Source organism: Lepus europaeus, chromosome 17 (genome assembly GCF_033115175.1).
Source record: "Lepus europaeus isolate LE1 chromosome 17, mLepTim1.pri, whole genome shotgun sequence".
NCBI lineage: Eukaryota > Metazoa > Chordata > Mammalia > Lagomorpha > Leporidae > Lepus > Lepus europaeus.
Window position 1 is genome coordinate 30,897,702 of NC_084843.1, and position 26,981 is coordinate 30,924,682.

The 26,981-nt window shown below is 57.8% G+C and overlaps 1 protein-coding gene across 3 annotated transcripts; it reads left to right on the forward strand.

Annotated features, from left to right (window-relative positions):
* Nucleotides 1–1,903: 1,903 nt before the first annotated feature.
* Nucleotides 1,904–26,020, forward strand: HPS1 (HPS1 biogenesis of lysosomal organelles complex 3 subunit 1). 3 transcript variants are annotated; one of them, XM_062215342.1, is made up of 21 exons: nt 1,930–1,976; nt 3,277–3,447; nt 4,973–5,089; nt 10,223–10,360; nt 10,533–10,675; nt 11,743–11,851; nt 14,205–14,365; nt 15,154–15,259; nt 15,908–16,009; nt 16,151–16,220; nt 17,920–17,969; nt 18,977–19,144; nt 19,242–19,421; nt 20,292–20,353; nt 20,812–20,946; nt 21,025–21,089; nt 22,036–22,181; nt 23,924–24,037; nt 24,853–24,935; nt 25,403–25,450; nt 25,805–26,020. In XM_062215342.1, the coding sequence occupies exons 3-21, from the start codon at nt 4,973–4,975 to the stop codon at nt 25,824–25,826; spliced, it is 2,019 nt and encodes a 672-aa protein (XP_062071326.1). In that variant the 5' UTR covers nt 1,930–1,976; nt 3,277–3,447; the 3' UTR covers nt 25,827–26,020. The 3 variants fall into 3 exon arrangements, with proteins under 3 accessions (XP_062071325.1, XP_062071326.1, XP_062071323.1); XM_062215339.1 differs by having other exon boundaries at nt 25,403–26,020; XM_062215341.1 differs by lacking the exon at nt 3,277–3,447 and having other exon boundaries at nt 1,904–1,976; nt 25,403–26,020.
* Nucleotides 26,021–26,981: the final 961 nt, after the last annotated feature.

The following is a 26,981-nucleotide window of genomic DNA, read 5'->3' on the forward strand; positions in this document are numbered from 1 at the left end:
ACTTCCAATCCAGCTCTCTGATATGGCCTGGGAAAGCAGCAGAAGATGGCCCAAGTGCTTGGCCCCTGCCACCCATGTGGGAGACCCAGAAGAAGCTCCTGGCTCCTGGCTTCAGCCTGGCCCAGTCCTGGCCATATTGGCACTTGGGGAGTGAACCAGTGGATGGAGGATCTCTCCCTCTGTCTCTCCCTGCCTCTGTAACTCTGAGTTTCAAATAAATAAATAAATCCTTAAAAATAATTTTTAAAAACTCTTTTGTGCTACAAATGATACCATTGAAAAAATGGAAGACATGGGGCTGACACTGTGGCGAGCTGGTGAAGCTGCCACCTGTGACACTAGCATCCCATATGGGCGCTGGTTCAAGTCCCAGCTGCTGCACTTCTGATCCAGTTCCTTGCTAATGTGCCTGGAAAAGCAGCAGAGGATGGCCCAAGTGCTTGGAGACCCAAAAGAAGCTCCTGGCTTTGGCCTGGTCCAGCCTTGGCCGTTGCAGCCATTTGGGGAGTGAACCAGCAGATGGAAGATATCACTCGCTCACTCTCTCTCGCTCTCTCTCTCTCCCCTGTAACTTTCAAATAAAATAAATATATCTTTTAAAAAAAAAAGGTAAGTAAAAGATGAAAAGATAAACCATGTAATGGGAAAACAGCTGGCAAATCTGTGTCTGATAAGGAGCTTACATCTAGAACATTTTAAAAAGCCTTACACTCCAATAACGAAAAGAAATTTTAAAATGGGCCAAGGATTTGAATAGACATTTCTCCAAAGGCCACACACAAATGACCAAAAGCACATGAAGAAATACTGAACACCACTAGTTCAGCATTAGAGAAATACAAATCAAAATCAGGAGCTCCCACCAGGATGGCAGGTGCACAATAACAGGTGTCAGTTAGGATGTGGGGAAATCGGGGCCTCCCCAGTATACTGCTGGTGAGAAGCAGAAACTGCTAGTAAGGAGTGAATAGGTAAATAGCAACATGCCCATTTGATGGAACTTATTCAACCTCAGAGATTCATGCTTACGCAGAATTTGACACCAGACAGCCACACAGTGAGTGAACCCAGCACGACAGGGAGTGCACAGGCAGAAGGAGCTCAACTGTGAGCTGGGGGAGACGGATGCCTGCTGTGGGGCCCTGTGCCTAGATGGGTCGGGGGGGCTGGGAAATTCTGTCATGAGGAGGACGGGGGTGGGGGTACCCCTTTCCACAGTGCAGACTGGAGGTGGTGCAGGCCATGATCCTTGGCCTTGCCTTTCCCCAGGGACGCTCAAGCTGCTGCACCCCCCAGCAAGTCCCCGCTCCCCATCCCCTGCTGGGTGGGGCTCAAAGCACCTGGTGGACACTCAAGGGTGCCTGGGTGGGGAATTGGTCCCCTTCCACCCTTCAGCCATTTCAGATGCACCCAGAACGTGCACCCACCCCCAGAAGCCCGAGAGCCCTAATAACGCCCTGTCGGCCATGGGGGCCGGGCTGCAGGCTGTGTCTCCTCCCCAGGAGCACTGCGAACGCAGTCACCTCTGGCAAGTGAAGCCAGAGGAGGGAAAGCGCCCAGCCAGGGAGCCAGAAAACCTGGGTTCGGACCCTAGTTTGGCCCCTCGGCGAGTTGACTTCTCTCCGGGCCTGCGTTTCCCAGTGCGGATGGTCGCAGTGCAGGGGGAAGCGCTTGCGCTAAGGCAGGTGAGCCGGCCCAGGCTGTGACTGGGACAGCAGGGAACGCGTCCCCAACACTTCCGTCCTCGGCGCCCTCCCTGATGCAGGAGGAACGTGCTCAGCGGGGCTCGGGGGCCAAGAGCAGCGGCTGGCTGCGGGCAGCAGCCACGCCAGGCAGGGGCGGGGCTCGAACCCACAGAGCCGGGCGGCGCCGCGAGCCCTCTCCAAGCGAGGCCGATCACGTGGCGTGGTCACGTGGCCCTACCCGGAAGCGCGCCCGTGGGCTCGGGGCCGCTGGGCAGTGTGCGCCGCGACCTGGTACGTGAGCCTCCCGCGCTGCCCGAGCGCTGCCCTCGGCCCGTCCCTCCGAGGACAGCAACGCCGGGGAGCCAGGGAGGGACCGTGGGGGGCAGAGGGGCCCCCCGAGAGCGGCCGCGCCCCCGGATCCTCGCCGTGGGTGTGGCCGGGGGACCTTAGCTTCCCCAGAGTTTCTCCAACTTCGGATTGGGGTGGCTGCTTCCCGGGGTCGCCTCGGGGTTGCGGGGGATGTGGGGATTTAGGGGTGAAACGACCAGGTAAAGTGTGGGTCCCGGGCTCACAGGCAGGCGGCCGCGAGTTGCTGATCAGATGGTTCCCAGGCTCGGCCGGGGCTCGCAGGGAGCGGGCGGGCCAGCGAGGAAGCTGCCCGGAAGCCGGGTGCGGCGGCCCTGGGGTCCTGGGCTGTGGGGAGGGAGGGGCGGCCCGGGCCCGACGGTGAAGGTAGGCGCTGGGGGTCTCCCAGGGCGGCCGGGCCGGCTGCCATTGTCCCAAGTCCCCTCCGGGTGCCCCTTGCGAGCAGGCTGGAGGAAAACGGGGGAATCTGCAAACGACAGCTGCCAGGCTCTCCTTCCCGCCGCCGGCTGCCAATGGGCCCGCTGCCCGCCAGCCCTGGGGGGATGTAGCCAGGCTCGCAGGGAGGCTCCCGGACGCCGGCCCTTTCTACATGGAGGGGCACTGGCACCTTATCTGCTTTCCTGCTTCAGCTTTGTGCTGTGCCTGCATTTCATCCAGATAGGAATGGTTCTGGAACCAGTTCCTTTAGAGAAGAGAGGTAGAGAAGTAAGAGTAATGGCCCCTCCCCCATGTCCATAACGAGCTCCCGGACACGTGGAGTTGCTAGGGATTAGCGTTTTCCGTGAAGTTGTTGAAGCCCCCTGTGCATGGAAGCAGTTTGCTAAGGTTGCTTAACAACCTGCCTGGCTGCCCCCACGCCTCAGGGGCACCGAGAGCGGGGGTTCTTTCCTTTATTGCATAGCAGAGTTTGGAGCTCAGAGAGATGTTAGGTGGCTGAGCAAAGCCTCTTCTGTTTGAGTTTAGTGCCATTCACCGCGTCATCCCAGGATGCCCCTCCCTCTCTTCCCTCAGCTTCCCCACCCTCCGTGGGTGTGCTGGGCCGCCTGCCGTCCACCCAGCCACCCACCGTGGAAGGACAGGAGGTGGGAGGTAGCATTTACAGGCACCTACTCTGCACGGAGGGGTTCACAGTCTCCCTTAAGAGAGGAAGAGGGCTGGGCTATGACCAGAGCGACTGTCCAAGGCCCTGGAGAACGTTGACCACTGAGCCCTTCTCTGCTCCCAGGGACAGGCAGCAGTGGCACCGGGGCCTCTGCGCTGGCTCCCTCTCCGGCCTCGGCGTCTGCAGGACGGAGGATGCTATGCTGCTGGTCCGCGAGCCCGTCACCGAGCCTGCCAGCCGCAGCCCTTGCCGCATCACTGGCTGTCTGGAAGCTTGACTGTGCCCCTCGCTAAGGTAGCCGGGCCCACGTGGGGCCGTGGGGTCGGCAGGCAGCACCCACCATGGGGCTATGGGAGGCAGACAGAGGCAGTGGACGGGGCTCCCCTCCACTCTGCAGACCCATCCTCGCCACCCCGTCCCCAGATCCTCGTCCTACTGTCACCTGCCTCCTGCTGCCTCGTCTCTCCTCATCCCTCGCACCGGGTGGTCATCAGGCCTGCTGGGTCTCTAACCTGCACCTCTCCCATCCACTCTCCCCTCTGCTCTCTGAGCCTTCCCCACACCGAGCTGGCCACTAAGCTGGACGTAGCAGGTTCCTGAGGCGTCTAGCTGAGGCTGACGCCTCGGGATGCTTTGAGCCTCCTGACGATGTGGACGTCAGCATGTGCAGGAGTTGGGCCAGAGCTTCTAATCCTTGCCACTGCTTTGCACACGCGCCGTGTGATCGAGCACATGTGTGCCCCCCCATCCCCTCGGTTCCCCAGGGGATCTGCACCACGGCTGGGAGCTCAGGCTGTCACCCAGGGGGCCGGCCGAAGCGTGGCAAGCTCTGCATTAAGACTCTCCAGTGGATGAACAACGAAGCACATTTCCTATCAGGCGTTGAAGTGTGTGACACAGGGGGGCGCGTGGGTGGGGAAGGAGATTTGGAAGGCTGAAGGCCCTGGTGGATGTGGCTGAAGAAGCTGCAGGTGGGAGAAGGAGCCAGGGACAGGGTCCCCAGGCAACCTGTTTCAGTAAACAGAACTACAGCACTAAATACGTGCTGGAGGGGAAAGCCGTCTGGGGGCCTGTGTTCCAGACGAGGCACCAGCTGTCAGCCACAAGTGTGACTGCCTTGATTCATCAGCTCTTTCAGACTGGGAACTGCATCCCATCCTTTATTATTATTAGATTATTATTATTATTAAAAATTATTTAATAAAACAGAGAGACACTGGGAGATCTTGCATCTGCTGTTTCAGTCCCCAAATGGCTACAACAGCCATGATTGGCCAGGCCAAAGCCAGGAGCCGGGAGCCAGGAGTTTCTCCTAGGTCTCCCACAGGGGTGCAGGGGCCCAAGCACTTGGGCCATCCTCCACTGCTTTCCCAGGCACATTAGCAGGGAGCTGGAAAGGGAAGCCGGCTGAGCAGCGGGAACTCGAACTGGCGCACCAATAATGGGATGCTTGCATCGTGAGTGACGGCTTAACCTGCTGTACCACAATGCTTGCCCTGGGACTCTTCCTTGCATTTGCTTCCAGGGGCTCTGCAGTAGCTGGTGAGAGGGACTGAATAACAGGAAAGAGCCCCAGCCCTGCGTCAGACAGGCCTGGTTCAGATCGCAGCTCTCCCACGTCAGGCCGAGCCCATGTCCTGCTGCTGGAGGCGGGAGGAACCCAAGAGCCCTACTCTGTCCAGGCGTGAGGGTGCAGTGAAGTTACGCCAGGAGGGCCCCTAAGTGACTGCTTGCCAGGGTTAGGATCATTGTCGTCACTCAGGCTGAGCTCGCGGGTGTGGCAGCTGCCAGTGCCCTTGACCTTGCTTCTTCCTGGCAGATGAAGTGTGTTTTGGTGGCCACCGAGGGTGCAGAGGTCCTCTTCTACTGGACAGACGAGGAGTTTGAAGAGAGCCTCCGGCTGAAGTTTGGGCAGTCAGAGAATGCAGAAGAGGAGGTGGGTGCAGGGGAGGCAGCCCCAGGAGAGATGGGGGAGGGGGGGCTGGGACCCCACCCCACCAGGGCTCACCCGGCTGACTGAGGGCAAGAGGAAGTAGAGTTAATCATGTAACAACTGTCTACCTAAAAAGTTTAGCATAAACTTAAGACATGTATGTTTCTGCACCATAAACTGCACTTAGTGTGTACAATTTGATTTGCATTTAAACCTGTGATTGTTTTTCTAAGGTTTAGTTGCTCATTTATTTTAAAGGCAGAGTGCCTGAGATGAGCAAACATGAGAGACAGAGAAAGATCTTTCATCTGCTAGTTCACCCCCCCAAAAGAGCACAACGCCCACGGCCAAGCCAGGCCAAAGCTGGCATGCAGGAACTCCATCCAGGTCCCCCTGTGGGTGGCAGAGACAAGCACTGAGCCACCCTCTGCTGCTCCCAGGCATATGTCCCCAGGGGTAGATGAGACAGCAGAGTAGCCAGGACTCGAACTGGCCACTCTGTAATGGGCTGCTGGTGTCCCAGGTGGTGGCTTAACCCACTGACCACGATGCCTACCCCAAAGCTGTGTCTGTGTCACAACCAATAAAATGAACATATTCGTCACCACCCCATTTTGTAACCCCTCCTTTCCCACCCCTGCCTCCTGGTAGCCAGACCCCAGTGCTGTCACATGGACCCGTCGGCATTTCTAGAAGGGATCGTACAGTACAGGTGTACTCAGGTTTTGGTTTTGGATCTGGCTTTTTGCATCCAGCATAATTACTCGCAGATCAGTCGTGCTGCAGCGTAGCTCGTTCCTTCCTGCTGAGGAGCGGCCGCTTGTGCGGGTTTGCCTGCTGCTGGACTTCCGGGTTGTCTCGCGTTCTTACTGCGGCACACAAAGCAGCCGCTGCCGTTGGTGTGCACGGCTCTGTGACGGCGTGTGCTCCCCTCTGCCGTGGGCAGACAGCTGGGCGAGAACGGCTGGCCTCTTCCAGGCTGCATGTGTTGTCCTAACGTTCCATCAGGAGAATGGGAGAGGTCCAGGTCCTCTGTATCGTCGCTAATTTGCTCTGCGCAGTCTTTTTAATTTCAGCCATTCTACTAAATGTCTATTAGAATCTCCGTGTGTTTTCCTTTTCATTTCCTTAGTGCCTAATGATTTGGGGCATCTTTTCACATGCTTTTTGCCTTTTTTTTATAAGGTTGGTTGTTTCTTGTTATTTTTCTTTCTGAGTTTCGAGGGTTTCTTATATATTTTGGATGCAAATCTTTTATGAGATACACATTTTACAAATAGTTTTATTCTAGTTTGTGGCTTGTTTTTCCATTCCAGTGAAGGGTATCTTTCAAAGAGCAGACATTTTTAATTTATGTAACTCCAATTTATCCCTTTTGATTTGTGGTTCATGGTTGTGGGGTTATAACTAAGAAACCTTTACCTAGCCTGAGATCACAAAGAGTTGCCCCTGTATTTTCTATGGAAATTTTATAGTTTTGGATTTTATATTAGGCTCAGTGATCCATTTTGAATTTTTTGATTATGTTATGAGTAGTGGATTGAAGTTCATTTTGTTGCATATGGACATCCAGTTTTAATACTTTATCATTATAGCTTAGAAATAGTTGTGATTGGGGTCTGGCGCCGTGGCTCACGTGGTTAATTCGCCTGAGGCGCCGGCATTCCATATGGCACCGAGTTCTAGTCCCCGTTGCTCCTCTTCCAGTCCAGCTCTCTGCTGTGGCCCGGGAAGGCAGTGGAAGATGGCCCAAGTGCTTGGGCTCCTGCACCCATGTGGGAGACCAGGAGGAAGCACCTGGCTCCTAGCTTTAGATCGGTGTAGCGCGCCGACCATAGTGGCCATTTGGGGGGTGAACCAACGGAAGGAAGACCTTTCTCTCTGTTTCTCTCATTGTCTGTAACTCTATACCTCTCAAATAAATAAATAAAATCTTTTTTAAAAAAAGAAATAGTTGTGATTTATACTTATTTTTTAAAAGATTTAATTATTTATTTGAAAGAATCAGAGAGAAGGAGAGACAGAGATCTTCCATCCATCAGTTCACTCTCCAGATGGCTGCAATGGCCAGGGCTAGGCAAGGCCAGGAGCTTCATCCAGGTCTCCCACATGAATGGCAGAGGCCCAAGTACTTGAACCATCTTCTGATGCTTTTCCCAGGCTCATTAGCAGGAAGTTGGATCAGAAATGGAGCAGCCAGGACTCCAACCCATAATGGGATGCTGGCATCACAGGTGGCGGCGTTACCCACTACACCACAATGCCAGCCTCTGTCATTTGTACTTAAATAATTTCCATTCTACATTTTAAAAAGTAATTCATTTAAAATTTGTTTCCAATTGAATTTTGAGAAAAAAAAAATGTTTTATCAGGGAAGCAGCAGCAGGAGGTCCTCCACTTCTCGTTTCTGGTCAGTGCACTGGTTGGCTGTCAGTGCCCCTGCTGCCACGGTGGGCCCGCGGGCAGTGAGCCCACTCCCCAGTGCACTGGTTGGCTGTCAGTGCCCCACTCCCCAGCCTCGCTGACATCCCTGGCACAGTCGCTGACTGCAGACAAGACAGCAGAGACCACAGGCGTTCAGGTAGCTTTATTTAAGCCAAAAGACAGGTTTGTCTGTTCAGCTCTTTTTTGCAATCAATACATATAATTTTTAAATTACGAATTTTTAAGTATTTCAGTTCTGCAACCACTGTTTCAATCAGAGCAACTCAAGAAGCAAACTATTTGCTAGCCTTTCTCTTCCTCTTTATTAAAAACTGGATAAAAAGCACAAAGTCCTGATTTTCCAGTACCTGAATGAGTATTGTAAAGGGGGAAAATCTTCACAGTTTTATTTTTTATGTGTACAACACTTACTTTTTTCTGATCATAAAAATAGCATCAGTTAATTGTAGAAATTTGGAAATACAGAGAAATAGATTTTAAACGACCCATAATTCTACTACCCAGAGCTCTTAGCTCTTTAATAACTTTCTTTGGCTCTTTATCTTTTATATAGTTGGGAGCATACCACATTTACAGTTTTATCTCCTGGCTCTTTTCTTTTTTTACTTGCCATTATATCAAAATCATTCTTCCACTTTGTTGAGTATTCTCAAAAGCATAATTCTAATGGAAGTAACTGTATTCCAGCAGATGAATAAATGAATCTTCATTTATTTCCCTAATCCTGGATATATACTCACGTCTTACTGCTAGTTTGCTATCACTGTTGCTGGCACATTTGTACTTGAATTGTGTCCCATATCTAATTATTTCCTCAGGAGAAGTTCCTAAAAAAGATAGAAAGCTCCAGTCAAAAGGCATTCGAAGATATTGTGCCGCTTTATAATCCCAGCAAGTACTGTCTGGGAATAGGCCTGCATACCAGAAGTTCTCAACTCCCCTCTCTAAAAGTTCTTGCCTCACTGGCTGAAAAAGTGCCTATTTTTTTTAAAAGATTTTATTTGAGAGGTAGAGTTACAGATAGAGAGAAGGGTCTTCCATCTGCTGGTTCACTCCCCAAATGGCTGCAATAGCCGGAGTTGGGCCTATCCAAAGCCGGGAGCCAGGAGCTTCTTCCAGTTCTCTCACTTGGGTGCAGGGACCCATGCTCTTGGGCCATCTTCCACTGCCTTCCCAGGCCATAGCAGAGAGCTGGATCGGAAGTGGAGCAGCCAGGACACAAACCGTGCCCACGTAGGTTGCCAGCACTGCAGGCAAAGGCTTAGCCCACTATGCCACAGTGCCGGCCCCACAAGCACCTGTTGTTAAGATGAGTGGCTACATACTATCTAGACTTTTAAGTGATTTTCTATTAAAATTTGTTCAAGAATGATGATTCAAGAAATTTGCAGTATGTGAAGAATTCAACAAGCATTTTTTCTCACTTCTATTCAGCAAATATTGAAGACCTACTATGTGCTGGCCTCTGGGGAGAAAGTAGTGAACCCAGCAACATGATCCTGCTAGCATGGGTCTTAGAGTCTACAAAGGACCGATGGGCAGTGAGCCAGATGGCAAACCCTTGAGTTCAGGTGGTGATAGATGGATGGGGAACGGGGGTGACAGGGCGGGTGGCCTGAGCGTGTCTGGAGAGGAACCATCTGAGCTGGGGCGGGAGTGCTGGAAAGGACCACGGTGGCAGCGCGGGCAGCCTGCCGCAGACACAGCCAAGAATGTTGGCAAGCAGATACGGTGCCCCGTGCCGGGCCCGCTCCTACCCTACCTGCTACGCGTTATCGCCAGGCAGTCGCCTGTGTTTCTTTTCAAGGCAGGATCTTTCTCGGCTCCTTGTGGATTCCCGGCGCCAAGCTAGGACTCCGCGTTCCCCAGCTGGGGAAGATGAGCTGTTTTCCTCCTTTCCTTTCATCCCAGGACTGAGCCGTGGAGTTGTACCCGTTCCCCTGGCTCGCTCCCATTTTTATTCACAGATTTTCAGCAAACTGGCCCAGTTCCTTTTTGGTTTTGTTTGCTTGTTTTGTTCCTTCTTTGGGAGGGCAGCAAGAATGGACAGGGAAGAGCTTATCAGAGTCCGCGCATGTGTGGGTGGGAGACAGGAAAGTACACAGACGGGGAGGCCACTGGCCCTCTCCCCAGAGGTAGTCACTGAGTGCTAGCCCTCCCAGTATTCTCCAGTGCCTTGCTTTTTCTATGCGTTCGTAAATACAGAATATTCCCATCCTTTAAAAAAGTATAATATTGTATGAGAGAAACTGTCCTAACTGTTGCAGTGTTCACATTTGAAGTCTTCGGCTCCTCCATCGTCTGGGTGTGCGGTTACTTCTTTAATCCTCTCTCTGGTACTGGCTGCTTCCCTTTCTCTCTAGGGGTTTGCAGTTGGGAATTATGCTCTCGTGAACATCTTTGTTCTGGCGTCTTTGTCCTCAGGGTTAGCCAGTTCTTGATCAAATGCCCCAGACATTCCACTATGAGAACGTGGCCCAGGTCCTTAATGTTGCCTTCTGGATCCAGGGTCTGAACAGCTCCGAATGGTCCGGTGGCCTTGCCCAGCCTTCCTAACCGCCACCCAAGGTGCTGGGGCCAGTCTGTCTCTGTCCCGCTCCCTGGCGGGCTCAACACTGCCCCTTGATGTCGAGGCGTGGATCTGGCCACTGCGTGTGGCCTGGGCACTGTTCGTTTCCCCACCCGCTGCAGCTCCCTGCCCTGGAGGACCAGCTCAGCACCCTCCTGGCCCCGGTCATCATCTCCTCCATGACGATGCTGGAGAAGCTCTCGGACACGTACACCTGCTTCTCAACGGAAGATGGCGACCACCTGTATGTCCTCCACCTGGTGAGTACGTGGCCCTGGGCGGACGCCTGGCTCCCCACGCACTCCGCTTGCCACTCCTTTGGAAGACAGAAACTGCAGCTTGTGGAGATGCCCTGGGACCCACGCCTTCCCCAAGCACGGGGCCGGTGAGGGACCCCCAGGGACTGACTGCCGTGGCCGGCTGTGCCCACAGTTCGGAGAATGCCTGTTCATCGCCATCAACGGAGACCACACGGAGAGCGAGGGTGACCTGCGGCGCAAGCTGTGTGTGCTCAAATACCTGTTCGAGGTGCACTTCGGGCTGGTTACTGTGGACAGCCAGCTCATCCGGAAGGAGTGAGTCCTGGGGCTGTCCCGCGCTGAGTGTCCGCGCCGGGCAAGAGGCCTGTGCCGGCCTTGGGAGAGCGGCCCTTCCCTTGTCTACCCCTTGCCCTGCTCAGAGAAGCAGGCTCAGAGGACCCTTGGAGACCATCTGGTCTGACCCCCTCATTTTCCGCATGGAGAAGCTGAGGACAGACAACTTAAACACCCTGCCAAGGGCGACCCAGCCAGCAGCACCGGCCAGCCTGGAAACCTGGGCTCAGGACTCCTGGTGCAGTGCTCTGGCCACTCCTCCAATAGCCATCTGTCACCAGAAACCGCATCAGTGCCAAGGGTCCCTGCCTGCTCAGAGAACTTGCATTCGCTCCCTCCAGAAAAGCAAATGCCCCTGCACACGCATAGAGCCCCATGACCCTTTACCCAGGGCTTCAGGCCCCGGAGTCCATCTGCAGGCCGCAGGAAAGAACTTGGCAGGAGAGACAGTGATTTGCAGCATACACCGAGGTGGGCGGGGCCCAGGAGAGGAGCTTGGTTGAGATGGGGACTGGAGAGAGTGGGGGTCATGGTGGGGTCACCCCCTGATCTCCAGCACAGGTGGAGATGTTGCAAAGTGCAAAACTCTGGGTCTTTTGAGTGTGGAGGCGACATGAGCAGGAACCACGCTGAGCAGGGAGGCGAGGTGAGGGAGCGCCATGCCTGGGCACGGTGAGCAAAGGCCATTTCAGGAGTGGTTCTCGCCCAGGAGGCGAATGCTGCCGGACTGTACCTGTGACACAGACCGTGTTGGCCTGTGTGGTGTGTTGAGCGTTTGAAATTGAGTTGTCTGTCTGCAGGGCTGCAGGGGCTCTGAGAGGTGCAGAGAAAGCAGCGTCTCCTCCCCCACCCCCCGTGCCCTCTAGTTTGTGTGATGAGGCTGTGGTGCCTGACTCCCAGTGCCCGCCCTACCACGCCGCTCTGCCCCATGGGCTCTCAGTGTGTGGTCCTTCAGCGCAGCGCTGATCCGGTGCTCAGCTAGGGAGGCTGGGGCTGGGGAGGCTGACTAGCCTTCCCGGGGTCTCCTACCCTGTCGGCTCTGCCCCCAGGCTGCGGCCCCCAGACCTGGAGCAGCGCGTCCAGGTGTGGAAGCGTTTCCAGAGCCTGCTGTGGACCTACGGCCGCCTGCGGGACCAGGAGCAGTGCTTTGCTGTGGAGGTGACTGCTGCGCGTGGGACCTCAGGCCTTGCGGGTGCCAGAGGGGACATCCAGGCCGGAGACCGGGTGACAAGGGCTGGGCGGGCCGTGGAACACGCTGACTGACAGCTGTTCCCTCTGGCCCTGTGGTGGGCTGGGGACTCAGGTGGGCCTTCCATCACAAGGCAGCTAGGTGCTGGATAAAGCAGACTGCTCGTGCAGGGCTACAGGACGCCCCGGAGACAGCCCTTCAGAACCAGAGTGGGAAACAGGAAAACAAAACTGAAATAGCACCAAAGGCAGGACTGCCCAGAATGCAGCCAGTAACAACGCTGCGAGCAGGAAGCAGCCCCAGCGGCCAGGGTGCCCCCTGGCCCTCTGCAGACACAGACACGGACGTGGCATCTCTCTGGAGCAGAGGCCCCGCCCTCCGGTGCACGTCATACTCCCCTGCAGGGCTCGCTGCTGTCCTCGCTCCCGGAGGGCTGTGGAACCTGCACGTCTAACAAGTTCCCAAGTGACGCCGTTTGTGCTGATCCAGGAACCACAACTTGAACTTCACTGCCTGCGAGGACAGATTAGGATCAAAGCGGGATTAGAGAAGGTCAGGTGCGCAGTGGCCAAGCGTCAGGAGAGAGCAGACTTAACCCCCTGAGCTCGACATATTGGAATTCTTAGGGACAGGCTGAAGCAGCTGTGAAATATGTAATACACGGAAGTTAGTCACAAAAATTATCAGATAACAAAAGAGACTCAATAATGACAAGGCAGATTTGACTAATACCCCATGTAGCTCCATATAGCTGTTTCAGAAATGGAAACGTGTTCGTTAAGATGAAAAACTCAAAGGATGGAATAAATAGCAGGTGAGACTTAGAGAATTCATAAACTGGAAAATAAATCTAGAGGAATTCATCCTCAGCCCTACTCACTCACTCTTCCGATAAATGCCTAGTCCCCCCAGCACGCTAAGGCTGCAGGCCCTGATGGTTACGTAAAGACACAGTTCCTGCCCTGGAGAGGAAAGCAGTCATCCCCATGAGTGTATACTGAAGAACACCATCAGGCATCCTGGGTGCCGCATTAGGTTTCTCATCAAAGCCCGTGGTGGCACAAAGACGGCGTGGTCAACTCTGTGGGGTATCAGCTCGGGAAAGGCTTCTTGTAGGAGGTGACCTGTTGGAGTTAGGATAGAATTCAGACTCCTTCACAAGGCTGCCGGGCCCATGTGATCTGTTGCTGCCTGTCTGCCCAGCCTCACCTCCTGCCTCTCCTGTCCTCTCTCACTGTGCCCTGGCCTCACACGGGACTTACTTCAGCTTCGGGAATTACTCCAGGTTAACCCTGTCTGCTGTGGCAGTCATTAGCAGCTTGCGCTGTTGAACACTTGAAATGTACCTGGTCCAAACTGAATTATATTTTACATGTAAAATTATACACCAGTTTGGATGATTTAACATAAAAAAGAATATGAAACATCCCATTAACAATGCTTTTAGGGGCTGGCGCTGGGGCATAGCAGGTTAACCCTCCACCTGTGACACCGGCATCCCATGTGGGCACTGGTTCAAGATGTGGCTGCTTTACTTCTGATCCAGCTCCCTGCTCATGTGCCTGGGAAGGTGGCGGAAGATGGCCCAAGCCCTGCACCATGTGGGAGACCCGGAAGAAACTCCTGGCTGCTAGCTTCGGCCTGGCCCAGCCCCAGCCGAAATGGCCTTTCGGGGAGTAAACTAGTAGATGGACAATTTCTCCTGCTCGCCCTCCCTCCCCTCCTCCTCCTTCTCTAATTCTTCCTTTCAAACAAGTAAAAAATAAGTCTAAAAAAATGCTTTAATATTATATACTGATTATATTTGGACACAGTGGGTAAAATAGAATATGAAAATTAATTTCGCTTGTTTGTTTTTAGCTTTTGAGTGTGCTTGCTGGAGAGTGTGACGCTGTGCCCGGGGCTTCCCTGTGCTTCAGTCCGGCAGCACTGTTCCAGACTCCCCAGCCCCAGGCCCCCGCAGCTGCTCTCTCCTCAGCTCGCAGTGTTCTCCCACTCCCTTTCTCTGACAGCCTTTGCCGTTCTGTAGGTAGCACTACAAAGGTCACCTCCTCAGGGACATTTCTGTGAACACCCTGCCCAAGTAAGTCTCCACCACTTTTCTCTGGCTCAGTACTGTGGGCCTCCTCCTCAGCACTTATACAGCACATCACTACAGCAAGGTTATCTTGTCCCCTGCACATCGTCTGCTTTAGCCACTTGAGTTCCCTGAGCCATTGCAAGCCCAGGAAAGCTGAGACCTCGGCCATCCCCGGGTGTCTGGCCTACGGCAGGGCGGGGAGTTTGGTGACACGGCCTCCTCTCCCTGCCGCCCCCCGCCAGGCTGTGGAGCGGCTGATTCACCCCCAGCTCTGCGAGCTGTGCCTCGAGGCGCTGGAGCGGCACTGCGTCCAGCTTGTGAACTGCAGCCCCGAGCGGGCCGGCGAGGAGGCCCTGCACGCCTTCCTGCTCGTGCACTCCAAGCTGCTGGCCTTCTACTCCAGGTGAGCCCAGGGTCCCATGCCCGGCGCCTGGGAGCCTCCCCTCCCCTCCCCCTCCCACCCTTTCTCTTTTTTTTTTTTTTTAAGATTTATTTTATTTATTTGAAAGGCAGAGTTACAGGGCTGGCGGCGGTGGGGCAGGGAGACAGAGGTTTTCCATCCACTGGGTCACTCCCCAAGTGGCCACAACAGCTGGGGCTGGGCCAGGTCAAAGCCAAGAGCCAGGAGCTTCTTCCAGGTCTCCCGTGTGGGTGCAGGGGCCCAAGCACCACCTTTCGCTGCTTTCGAAGACACATTAGCAGGGAGCTGGATGAGAAGGGGAGCAGTTGGGACACAAACCAGTGCCCCATATGGGATGCTGGCATTGCAGGCAGCGGCTTAACCTACTGCACCATGACACCAGCCCCTTACTCTTTCTTATTCCCTCTGCCTGAAAAGCCAAGAAGACCTTCGAGACCCATCTGCGCTTCCTTGAAACCCTCCCAGTTCCTCAGCTCCTCTCGGCTCACTCCCTGTTCTGGAAGGAGAACTTCATTTTAAGCTGTTTTGAGCCCTGGTGCTATCCTCTGGAAGTTTCCTTCCTCTCTTCCTCTCGCTCCCTCTCTCCCTCCCACCCTTCCTTCCCTCCTTCCTTCGTTTTTGCCTCCCTCCCTCTGTCACTCACACTCAGCAGCAGCTGTGCAGACTCCAGGCAGACTGCAGATTCCCAGGCCCTGCCTGCCACCTGCACAGGACCACCCCCACCCCCACGCTGTAAGCACCGACGGCCATCTCTCCTGCCCTCTCCACAGCCATGGCGCCAGCTCCCTGCGCCCGGCCGACCTCCTCGCCCTCATCCTCCTGGTTCAGGACCTCTACCCCAGCGAGAGCACAGCGGAGGACGACAACGATGCTCAGGTCTCGGGGCAGCTGTCCCCAGGGGCGGGGGGTGGCTGGCAGGGAGCTGGCCCAGCAAAGCTGCCCCCAGCATGGTGGGCAGGCTACTCCTCGGGTCACAGCTCTGAGCCCCTGGTTGGCCATGACATTTTTCCTGCTACTTTCAAATGGCAGGGGACTTCTCAAGTGCATGTTGACCCATGAGTTACAGGTGAAGAGCCTGGGAGTCAGTCCTGATTTGAAACCCAGCTTTTCCACTTAGCTATGTGAGCCAGGCAGGTGCTTGCCCCTCTGAGCCTCGAGTCCCTGTCTGTAAATGGGGACAGTGCCGGCCTCCCCTCTCGGGGCTGTTACGAGGGATGGAGAAGACCGTCCAGGTAGACCCGGCATTGCCCGGGCACAGTGAACACCCGGTGGGCGTTGACCACCACTTGGGCGGTGCTGCTTGGATTGCTGTGGGTTGGAATTTCCGCAGTCTCAGTGGTTCTGGAGAAAGACTGGAGCCCGTGGAACTGAGACACCCCTGGAAAGTGCGGACCGCATACCCAGGGCTGTAGAGGAGCAGGGTGGGGGGACGGGGGCTTCCCTATGCAGCGCTGGGAGGCAGAGGATGGACAGAAGGGAGCGAGTCAGACTTGTGCTAACCGGCATCTCCCGGCACTCCTACAGCCTTCACCACGAAGACCCCGGAGCAGCCAGAACCTCCCTGTGCAGCAGGCCTGGTGCCCTGACCCCGCAGACACGCATGGGCGCAGTTCCGTGGAGACGGAGGTGTGTGCGAGGCACGGCAGCTTGGAGGGGAGGGCCTGCCTCAGCCACGTGGCCAGGCCTCTGGCAGCAGGGCCACGAGAGCTCCCGGGAGGACCTGAGGTGGCCACGCCTGAGCCTGAGCCGCCCCGCTCTCCCTCCCAGGACACAGACAGCCTCTCCCTCCTGGACGAGTACTTCACGCCGGCTCCTTCCCCTGGGGCGCAGAGCTCAGGTGCGCCTGGGAGAAGAGGGAGGAGGAGGTGGCAGCAGCCTGGGGACTGATGCCAGTGGGCAGCCCTGGGATCTTAGGGTTCAGGGGATCCCCACACCTTGCAAGGCCTGAGCATAGCTACCCAAGTTCCTGGCCCCTACTTCCCTGGCAGCCCCGGCTTGCACCCAGGGATGGCTAAGGCCATGCCAGTGATCCGTAAAGCTTTCATGACAGGCTGATTTCATTTAATTCTTCTCTGCCTGTTCCTTCAGCCTCGTCGTTCTTTGTAGCTAATGAGTAGAAATCAGTAGCAATCATTTGATTTCAAATACATTTTATTCAGTCTCTCTACTTTATACCTTTTTCCCCAAAAGCGTGTGGGTAAATAGCACAAAGAATAAACTGTGAATAATCAAAGCACTATTAACAAAAAGAAAAATAGACAACCTGGCTCACAAACGTAGCTGCCGAGCCCTGGTGTTGGGGTCGCCGTGCCTGAGCGAGCCTCCCTGTCGGTTGGTGGGGAGAAAGCCCGGCCTTCCGCTGCCGGTTGCTAGGGCTGAGTTGTGAAAGGAGCTTTTGTGAGGCTGCCTCGTGCCAGTGGCTCAGACCCCACTGCGCGTGTCAGCCAGGCCCAGTTACAGGGGTGACTTCTGCTGGGCCATTTCCCGGGCGAGTCCAGCAGGCCTGGGCAAGGCCACAGTGCACACATCTCGTTGGCGCAGAGGTTCTCTCCTAGGCGCGTGCCTGGGGGGCTCACCTGAGAATCCTCCCAAGCCACTGCCACTGGGCCTGTGCCCAGAGATGCTCACACTTGCCCCGGGCTGGGGCTGGGGCTTCCAAACTCTTTAAAGTGCCCAAATGATTTCCGTGAGCAGCCGAGATGGAAAGCCGCTGGGTCGGATGTTGTTAACTTTAGGTCCTGGGGTGTGATTGTTCCTAGGGCAAGGGTCCATAGCTCCTGTTCCCTAAGCTCTCCCTGAGCCCAAGCCACCTCGAGAATCAGCGCCGCCTTTGGCACTCCCTCCCCTCATCCATCACCAGCCTCCTGTCTCCCGGCCGCAGAGCTGTAAATAATGTTGCTCCCCTGGGCCCAGAACTCATGAGTCGCACTCGTCCGTTTGTAACTCCAGTGTTTGAACGTAGGAGCGTGTTTCCCCCAGAGAACCGTGGTTATAAATGAGGGTCATTTACAATGAAATCTAAGACAGTATTATTACAAACACATGATCTTTCAAATATGCAGCGGCTTCACTGGGGTTTTGTGAGCTGTGCCAGGAAGGAAACCCAGCTCCGTCCCCAGGACTTAGTAGGTGTTCAGTAAAAGACTGCCGAGGGAATGAGCGCGTAGGGACCCTAGCTCGTGTGTGCTGACTCCTGGGGAGGGGCACTGAGGAAGAGAGGGCAGAGACAAGGAGGGGCTTCAGGGACCCAGGAGGTGGGTGCCCCATCACTGCCAGGCACATCCTCACGAGCTCCATCAGCCGCTGCCGCTGGCTGAAGCCTCAGAGGCCCTGGTTCCTGGGTGCTTGCTGACATGGGAGAGGATGAAAAGGGGCAACTCCAGGCACGGTGAAGCCCTCTGTCCCTGCCCAGGGCCACCCAGCTGCTGGTGGGTTGGGGCCCTGTGTGTTCCATACCCACCCCCAGGTGCTGCTGGGCCATTGTGTCCACTCTCCCGGTCTATATCTTGTTATGTTCTTACCTTGGGTCTTACCAGGCAGCACCATCTGGCTGGAGGGGGGCACCCCGCCCACGGATGCTCTGCAGGTGAGTCTCCCCTGGCCCTGCCCTGCGCCCTCTGGTCCCACATGCTGCAGTGGGTGCTGGGGCTGTGAGGCAGCTCTCCAGGGTTACTGCCCGTGCCAGGGCCTGTCTCTGGAGCGGTGCCGGTCCCCTTCCCTCCCCCAGACACTGGGCCTCGGCCTCCAATAAATCCCTACCCTCCCCACTGCTCATCCAACTTCATTTTTCACTTTTTTCAAAAATGCAAATACTAAATCATTCTAGAAGAATTGGGAAATAGGAAAGCAGAGGGTGTGGCCCCCCTCAGAGCGAGTAGCATCCCTGGGTGTTTCCTCGCAGCCCCTGCGCCGTGGTTCTGTGCGCACACACGCTGCACACAGTGCTTGCCCTGGGTGTTCTGTGTTGAATGTGGCCCCTGCCGTACCTCAGGACACTTCTGCGTTCACCCATCTTCCCGTTTGCTAGGCATTCTTCAGAGCGTGGTTTGTGCCAGCTGCAGGGGGGCCCATCCCTTGCGTGTGTTAGCGAATCCCTGTCTGTAGCCGTCTCCTGGTGTCAACAACACTGGAGAAATCTCTGTGGCATCCCCAATGAGCTCCTTACTCTCTGAGTTTGCCTGCTAGCACCCTCTCACGCAAGGCTGGCGTCACACTCACCTGGTTATCGCATGCCTCAGCTCCCACAGCTTGAGTGCGGCGGCATGTTCTGAGTGCGAGTGATGACACAGCACAGATAGCTCCTACTTCCTGCTGGAGGCGGCGGGGGGGGGGGGGGGGCTTCTGCCCGGCCCCGTGTCTGTTCTGCCTGCCTCTTCAGTCGCTCCCTGCCCACCCTGGCCTCTGTGCCCCTCCCGCTGCCCTGCTTGGAGCTGCTCCGATAGCGCACGGGCTTTCTGCAAGGGGACTTCCTGGAGCTCGTGGGTGCCGGCCAGGGCAGCAGGTGGACGGTCCCAGATGCCGCCCCTGGGGAGGAGGCCAGTCGGCCCTAGCCTCCCTGCCCACCCCGCACTCACCATGTTTCTTCCCGCACAGGTAGCTGAGGCCACTGTGGAAATGCTGGTTCCTCAGTCCCCCGCGCCTTCTGGCCCCAGGAGGATCTTCCTAGACGCCAACGTAAAAGACAACTACTGCCCCTTGGTGCCCCACACCATGTACTGCCTGCCCCTGTGGCCTGGCGTCAACATGGTGCTCCTAACCAAGGTACCGCAGCCCCCCGGCCTGCCCTGGCGACTCTCGGGCCGGGGCGGCTGCTCGGCTGGCCACCCCTCTTCTACCCTGCCCTCTCCTTGGCCCACAGAGCCCCAGCATGCCCCTGGCCCTGGTGCTGTACCAGCTGCTGGATGGGTTTTCTCTGCTGGAGAAGAAGCTGAAGGAGGGGCAGGAGGCCGGGAGCGCACTGCGGTCCCAGCCCTTCATGGGAGACTTGCGCCAGAGGATGGACAAGTTCGTCAGGAGCCGGAGCGGGCAGGAGGTTCAGGTGAGGCCCAGGGCCGGCGGCTGCCGTCTGGTGGCACATGGGGACTGAGGGGCAGCGCCTCTGCCCCCTGTCCTGCTCCCCACACGCTGAGGGGCCATGTGGCCTCCTGTGCGAGCAGCACCACACAGCGGCGCCTGAGGGCTCCAAACCAAGTGTGGACTGTAACGCCCGCCTTCTGGACAAGGAAGCCCAGGTGACGTGGCCAGCGCCACACCGTCATGAGCCCAGAGCCAGAGTGCCATGATTGAGTGATGGCTCGGGGCACCCTCCATCCCTCCCTGTGGCCCACCCCCTGGGTATCCCTGTGGCCACCCCCAGGTGGAGCTTAGAGCCCCAGCGGGGAGCTGAGGCCAGGGGTGTGGGCAGCATGTCTGCACAGGGCCCAACACAGGCCGGCGGGGGGCCTCGGAGGAGGAGGGGCCACTGGGGCCGCGCCGCTGCTGGTGCCCGGGTAACGCACATCCTGGGTAGATGCCTGGTGCCCACTCTCAGGGAGGTCCTTCCCAGCCACCCCCAACACGTCAGGTCTCCCTGCCCCCATGCCTCCTCAGGGTCTCTTCCTTCCCAGGGCACCTGCAGCCACTGCCCTGTTGTGTGTGTCCCCCAAGGGGCTGCCCTCGCTACCCAAGGCATTCACGGATGAGCCTGTGCCCTGCACTTGGCCCAGGGAAACTGCTCCATAGACTGCACCTGAAGAGGGAGGAGAGAGTGTGGTGTGTGGCAGGGCGCACCTTGTGGTGGGGCCAGCCGGAGGAGCCAGCTCTGGCTGGAGGCCTAGGGTCCTCTCAGGGCCCCGTGGGGAAGGGGTCTCCCTGAGCCTCACTGCAGGACCACGGGCAGGAAACTACCTCACCCCTGTCCTCCCTACAGAGCACCTGGCTGGAGTTTAAGTCCAAGGCCTTCTCCAGAGCTGAGCCAGGATCATCCGGGGAGTAAGTCATGGACCTACGGACAAGGGGCGCTCATCTAGGCAAAGGGCCCGTATCCCAAAAACACCATGTCCCTCAAGGCCAAGGGGAGGGAAGGCTCGGGAAGCAGCTGCCGAGTAGGAGGAGGGTGCTGGGGAAACACCTGCTCCAGTGGAGCAGAGGCCAGAAGTCCTGGTGCAGGGGTGCAAGGCCGCCACAGCGGGCAGTGCAGGGCCTGGCCTCCGGCCCCGGCAGCTCCAGCACTGACTTGCGTGCCACGCCCGGCAAGTCCCTTCCCCCCCTTAATAAGCAGAGGGACGAGACTGGACAAGATGCCACGTAGCAAGGCAATGTTGTATGGAGAGGAGGCCCCCCCAGGCCTGTTGGCACTGTAGGGTGCAGGAGCAGGGGTGCCAGCCAGGGCCGAGGCCCCCCCCACCCCAGGCCCTGGCCGCTGTGACGCTCTGGCCCCCCGCGCCCAGGCTGCTCCAGGCGTGTGGGAAGGTGAAGCGGCAGCTCTGTGCCATCTACCGCCTCAACTTCCTGGCCACGGCACCAGACAAGGGCGGCCCCCGGCTGCCGCAGCACCTGCAAGACCAGGCCCAGAAGCTCCTGCGGTAAGCGTGGCGCGGGCGGCTCCGGCAGGGCAGGGAGCCGGGCGCAGGGCGCGTCAGGCAGCGGCGCTTCCCTGGCAGGGAGAAGCTGAGCGACTGGAAGGACTTTCTGGTGGTGAAGAGCCGGCGGAACGTCACCATGGTGTCATATCCTGGAGCAAGCAGCCTCGTGTCTGGGGGCGGGGCTCCACCCTGGCGCGGCTGCCCTCTGCAGGAAAGCCGGGGGGGGGGGGGGGGGGGGGCGTCCTGCTGCAGCGTCACCTGGGACCAGCATTCCAGAAAGCCCGCTGTCCCATTCTTCATGCCAGTGTTGGCCAGGCGCTAAACGCTGACAGGCCTTCGCTGAGGGCGCCTGGGGGGTTCCTGTGGCCCGCCTGGTGCCAGAGGGCCACGTCCTCCTCCTCAGATGGCCACCGTGCACAGTGACGTGAGAAGGCCCTCAGTGGACGTTTGTCCCTGCTTGAAAAGCCGTTGCCGAGACCCACTTGGCCCTTTTAGTGAGAAAGGCCGAGTTGCGTGATGGAAATGGGTTGTCCACGGAACTTAGGTAGAGCAGCTGTCCCTCTCCTGAGATGGCTGTGGTGTCAGGCCTTGGCCGCCTGAGGCTTTGGGTTCCACCAGGCAGGAGAATAGGGACGCCAGGGACCTCGTGAACCTCCCGCCACTGCCCCTCCAGGGGAGTCTGTCCCCCTCCCAGATGGGAGCCTTCCGGCCCTGGAGGCGACCTGTGGAGATGGGTGGGCCGGGCGATGGGCTGGGCTGGCAGGTCAGACAGAGCTCTGCTCACGCCGCGGCTCCACGCATGCACAACTTGCACTCCTCCCACGTGGGAGTGATCCGATGTGAATGCCCCGTGCTCCTGTGAGGCCCACACGTGCCTGTGTTAAATGTGCACAGGGAGGATCCCAGAACTCCTCAAGGCTCGAGAGCTCCCACGAGGCAGGGGTCCGGAGCCTTGGCTCAGATGGGAGTCCGGGGGGAGGAGCATCCTGGCCCTCCACGGCTGCTGCTTGGCTGAACCGAAGCCTAGGACGAGGACAGAGGCGCACTCCCTGGCTCCTGGCTGTGTACGCACCTTAACCCAGGCCCTCACCTACCTAGAAGACTTCCCAGGCTTGGTGCATTTCATCTACGTGGACCGCACCACGGGGCACATGGTGGCGCCGTCCCTCAGCAGCAGTGACAAGACGTCCTCGGAGCTGGGCAAGGGGCCCCTGGCTGCCTTCGTCAAGACCAAGGTAACCACTCCCCAGCCGGAGGCCCCCTGCCTTCAGCCTCACCCTCAGCATCCGCACACCCCCAGAGGCCTGCTGCCTAGGCTTCCCGACCTGAGGGACCCGGGTCCCAGAGCCGGGCAGCACCTCTCCGTGCGTCCTGCTGGGCCTGGGGTGACAGCGTGCCCTGAGCAGGACTTTCAAGTATTTGTTGAATTAGTAAATATGAAAGGGAAGGAGGTCAGTGTGGGCCTCAGAATTGAGAGCTAGGTGTTTCCACCAAGGCCCCACTCTCTGGGGGCTCGCTCCCTCTCCTAGTCTAGCTGACCCTTCTGCATGGCTCCCTCGTGTCTTGGGTGAAGGGGGGGCAGCTCTTCCACTTTGTAAGCCAGACGCATACGGGTGTGTGCACGTGGGAAGTCTGTGCTGGTGCCTAGGCTGAGCTGAGCGGCCGACCTCGCTCGGCTTTCACTAGCTCTGGGACTCAGGCATTAGCCTGAGTTTCAGTTTCCTCATCAGGCCAGAGCTAACAGCACGTTTTATGTCATGGCAGCACCGTGCAAGTTACGTGAGGGGACTGTAAATGTTGGCACAGCACATGGCAGACAGAACTCATCAGGCACCTACTGGCACCACCCCCACCCCCACTGGGCCCAGCCATCTGCCTGGAGACAGGTTTTGCTGGGTCAGTTCCTGGAGACAGGTTTTCTGGGTCAGGTCCTGGAGGTAGGTTTATATCTTATGCTGGGCAGAGAACAATGCAAGTGCGTTCCGCACGTTTCATTTCACATTATATCAGGTGCATTTCCTCCTGAGTTCTTTGTAAGCATCATGTTGCGCTCCGTAATCGCCTCTCATGTGGATCTAACATAATTTACTTACCCACCTGTCAGTGTCTGGGCACTGAGATTGTCCCAGGCTCTCACAGTCATAAATAATTCTATAGGACACACCTCCTCCGCCCTCATCTCTGGCTGTCTCCTCAGTATGGATTCCCAGAAATGGAATCTCCAAGTCAGAAGGAGGAATGTTTGTAGAGTTATTGATGAGCATTGCCAGCTTCCTTCCAGAGAAGCACAGCTAAGCCCTGCATGTGTCTGCCGATGTCATTCCGCCGCACAATGTGATCCGGCAGGGGGTGAGCCCCACTCCCCTGCAGAGGCCTTGGTGACGGCGCCCACCACTAGGGGATGGGAGGGCTGAGCAGCCTGGCCGCCTCCCCTTGGGTCACTCAGCAGGCAGCCCCGGGGATGGCCCCTGCACTAGGCAGAACAGGCCCACAGGGGCCCATGGTGCATGGCCCACGGGAAATGTGTTTGCATCCCTTGGGAAGCCCTCGCTTGGGTTTCGCCCCGGGACAGAAGGCATGTGTGGCCTGGCGGGCTGCACACTCCAGCACGTTTCCCTGCACCTCCCTGGTGTGGAACCCATGGCCTCGGTTCCCAGCCCTGCAGGAGCCTGGGTGAGCACCTGACCCTTGGCAGAGAAGAGCTTCCCAAGGGGCCACATCCGGACCTCCCATCACATTTATTCACCATGACTCTGGCTACTTTTCTGGCCTGAGTAGTTGACTAGTCAGTGGCTTAAGTGTAGAGTCCTACAAAGTGTTGTTACCCGTGTTTTATCCCCATGGTAGCTGCAGGGGTGGTCCCTCCCTCCACCCATGCACCGGTGAGCTAAGCCCTGAAGCTGGTGGCTCACTGCTCTCCCTCTCTCTAGGCCACGGCCCCGCGGGCGGTGGTAAGCGTGCTCCCTCCTTCCCGCAGGTCTGGTCTCTGATCCGGAGGGCACGCAGATACCTGCAGAAGGGCTACACGACACTGCTGTTCCAGGAGGGGGACTTCTACTGCTCCTACTTCCTGTGGTTTGAGAATGACATGGTGGGTGTGGCCAGGGCCCCGGGCAGGGTGGCCTGAAACACTGCATTGCTATAACTCCCCGACTCCTTTCCTGTGAATTGTGTTCTGCTGTCCATCTCTTCAGTGCCTCTGGTCCTGGTAGAAGAGCAGGTAAGCTCTGTGAGCAGGGACTAGAGCTGAAGCTGCATTTTCACGAGGGCACGGAACGCTGCGGTCCCCTGCCCAGTCGGCTGGCGCACTCTGCGGCTGCACGAGGGCACCAGTCAGCCTGCGCACAGATGGGCGCAGAGTGCACGGTGGCACGCCCAGTGTGTAGGCAGAAGGTCATGGCCGGAAGCAGTGAACCAACCTGCCCAGGGTGGTGCCGCCCATAGGGCTCGGATCCCTTGTGTCCTGGCTGTGGGCTGCTTCCTATAGAGCTTCTGCGGTACTGTGCCAGCTCAGGAATGGAGAGCCATTTCCTATGGTATGGGCGCTCGCTCTCTCTGCCTCTGCCTCTCTCTTCCTTTCCTTTCTCTGTTATTCCTTCCCTCTAGGGATCATTCCTTCTACCTCGTACAGCCCCTTGGTCTCTTGGTCCCCACACCCCTGCCCCCTCCTGCCACCCGCCACTGATCTGGGTCCACTGGTGGTGGTCGCAAGAGCTCCTGCGTGCCAAGCTCCACACCGGAGACCGAGTTCCTCCCCGGTGTCTGTAGGCGGTTGTTGTTGTTCCCACTTGAAAGGTGTGCAGTCAAGGTAACTAGAGGAGCACGTGTGTCCCGCTGCACCGTGCACACAGCAGGACAGAGCCAGGCCCTGGGCCCACACCCATGGCTCCCCCTCTCCTTCCTCAGGGGTACAAACTCCAGATTATCGAGGTGCCTGTCCTCTCTGATGATGTGGTCCCCATCGGCATGCTGGGAGGCGACTACTACAGGTGATGGCACGTCAGAGGCTACTGGGAACAGTGGGTGTCCCTGGTGTTGGGTGCTGAAGCCAGCTGCCCCCTAGGGGAGGTGGGAGCGCCTCACAGGCTGGCCTGGCGCTCAGGGGGAGAGGAAGTGAGTGGAGCACGCTGGAGGCCCTGCCCATCTTCCTGCTGGCATGGTCTTGGCAGCACAGGGAGACGTCTGTGCCGGGGTCCCAGGATGGGCGTCTGAGCTGGGGCACGCCTGTCCTCGGCAGGCCTCTGTGAGGATGGCCCTGACCTGGGGCTGGGCCTTAGAAGTTGGGGTCAGTAAGGAGCCAGAGCAGATGTTGTCAGTCCAGGGCTGGAAGCCTCATGAGGAGACCAAGGGTGTGGGCATCAGAAGGTGGGGTGGGGTGGGTGGGGCGACCCCTGGCCGCAGGAGGAGTGCCGCAGCCTGGCTCCTGAATCCTTTTCCTTCCACTCCCCCACCCTAGGAAGCTCCTGCGCTACTACAGCAAGAGCCACCCAGCGGAGGCTGTCAGGTGCTACGAGCTGCTGGCCCTGCACCTGTCAGTCATCCCCACGGACCTGTTGGTGCAGCAGGCCGGCCAGCTGGCCCGGCGCCTGGGGGAGGCCACCCGCGTCCCTCTGCCCTAGGCCAGGGCACGCTGGCCGTGCCATCTATGCTTGCAATGGTCCCCACAGGAAGAGCCGGCTCCTGTCCACAGTGGCACCCTGAGGGGAGCCAAGGCACAGGCTTCCTTAAACTCCACCTGGACCACCGTGGGCACCCCCAAATCCGTCCCTCTGGGGAGGGGAGCAAGACACCAGTTGCCCTTTGTCTCCTCAGAGAATCGGTGGGTCTGAGCTGCCTTTCCTTTGTCCCTGGGAGCCAGGAAGGGAGTCCCCAGGGGCTGAAGGCCCTCCTTCTCGGCGGCCTCTGAGCGGAGGAAGCTGCTTCCTGCCCCAGGCACAGGAGCCTCTGGGTTTCAGTTCCAGCTCTGCCACCTCCTCGCACAGCTCTGGGCAAGTTTCTAACATCCTGACCCTGTTCCCCCACGCTTAGAGGATTACTAAGCATGCAGTCGGTGCTCAATAAATGTTGGTTGTTGTCACCACTCGAGTCCAGCGTGCCTGTGCCTCTGGTCCCTTCTGTTGGGTTGGGGAGCCCTTGCAGAGTCCTGGCCCCTTCTCTTGGTCCACGCTGGGCTCACTTTTCCCCTAGGGCTGTGGCTTGGAGCTGTAGGCCTGGGCCCAGACATTCGGATGCACTTGGTGAGCGTGTTTTCCAGGCTATGATCTTTGCTGAAGTGTCGGGATGGACATGAGGACAAGAAACCATCCGAGCACTGGGACAGGGGAGGCCCGCACTGGGGTTTGCCGACCGCAGACAGGGGAATGGCCGCCGCGTGCCGCGTGCCCGGGCCTTCTGCGCAGCTGCAGCTCACACCAGGGCCTTTCCCTGGCGGGGGGCAGCTCTGGGGCGAACACAGGTGCTGGGGAGCTGGGGTAACACCCGCGGAAGGTGGCAGTGGAGAGCAGTGTCCAGAGATGACTGGTCTGTGTCCCCCCCATGTCCCGACTTGCACACGGAAATTAAAAAGGGAAATGCTGACGGCAGAAAACATAGAAGTGCTGGGAGCAGCCAATAAGCCCACCACTGGCAGGGGCCGCACGGGAGGTCCCGGTGTGCCGTGTCCCCCGCCAGGCCCCGCCTCTGTGCACTGCAGCGCTCACACGGGTGCACACGTGGAATGCGACTCCGGCCCCCTCACGCAGTGTCAGCCTGTGGGCCGTGTGGTGGAGGCCGCGGTAACAGGGTCACTCTGAGGCTCTGCGCAGTGGCTGTGGGAGCCTCCGATGGGTACAGAACCGTCACATGGGGCAGCACAGTGCTCACCTGGCCTGGCTCTGCCCCTGCCCAAGCCGCAGCACCCTCCTGTGCACAGTGGGGAGTTCCCCTGCCTTCCTGTATAAACAGTTGGATCGGTTTCACTCCGCTGAGTCCTGCAGGCGGCACAGGACTTCTGCCCGGTTCATAGGCAACCCGCTCCCATGCTGCGCCGCGCAGAC

Bases quoted from the DNA above. Each gene is read 5' to 3' on its own strand.
- HPS1 (XM_062215341.1), top strand. From the start codon at position 4,973: ATGAAGTGTGTTTTGGTGGCCACCGAGGGTGCAGAGGTCCTCTTCTAC. The intron at 5,090-10,222 runs GTGGGTGCAGGG...CACCCGCTGCAG, and splicing joins CAGAGAATGCAGAAGAGGAG to CTCCCTGCCCTGGAGGACCA. The intron at 20,354-20,811 runs GTAAGTCATGGA...CCCCGCGCCCAG, and splicing joins GAGCCAGGATCATCCGGGGA to GCTGCTCCAGGCGTGTGGGA.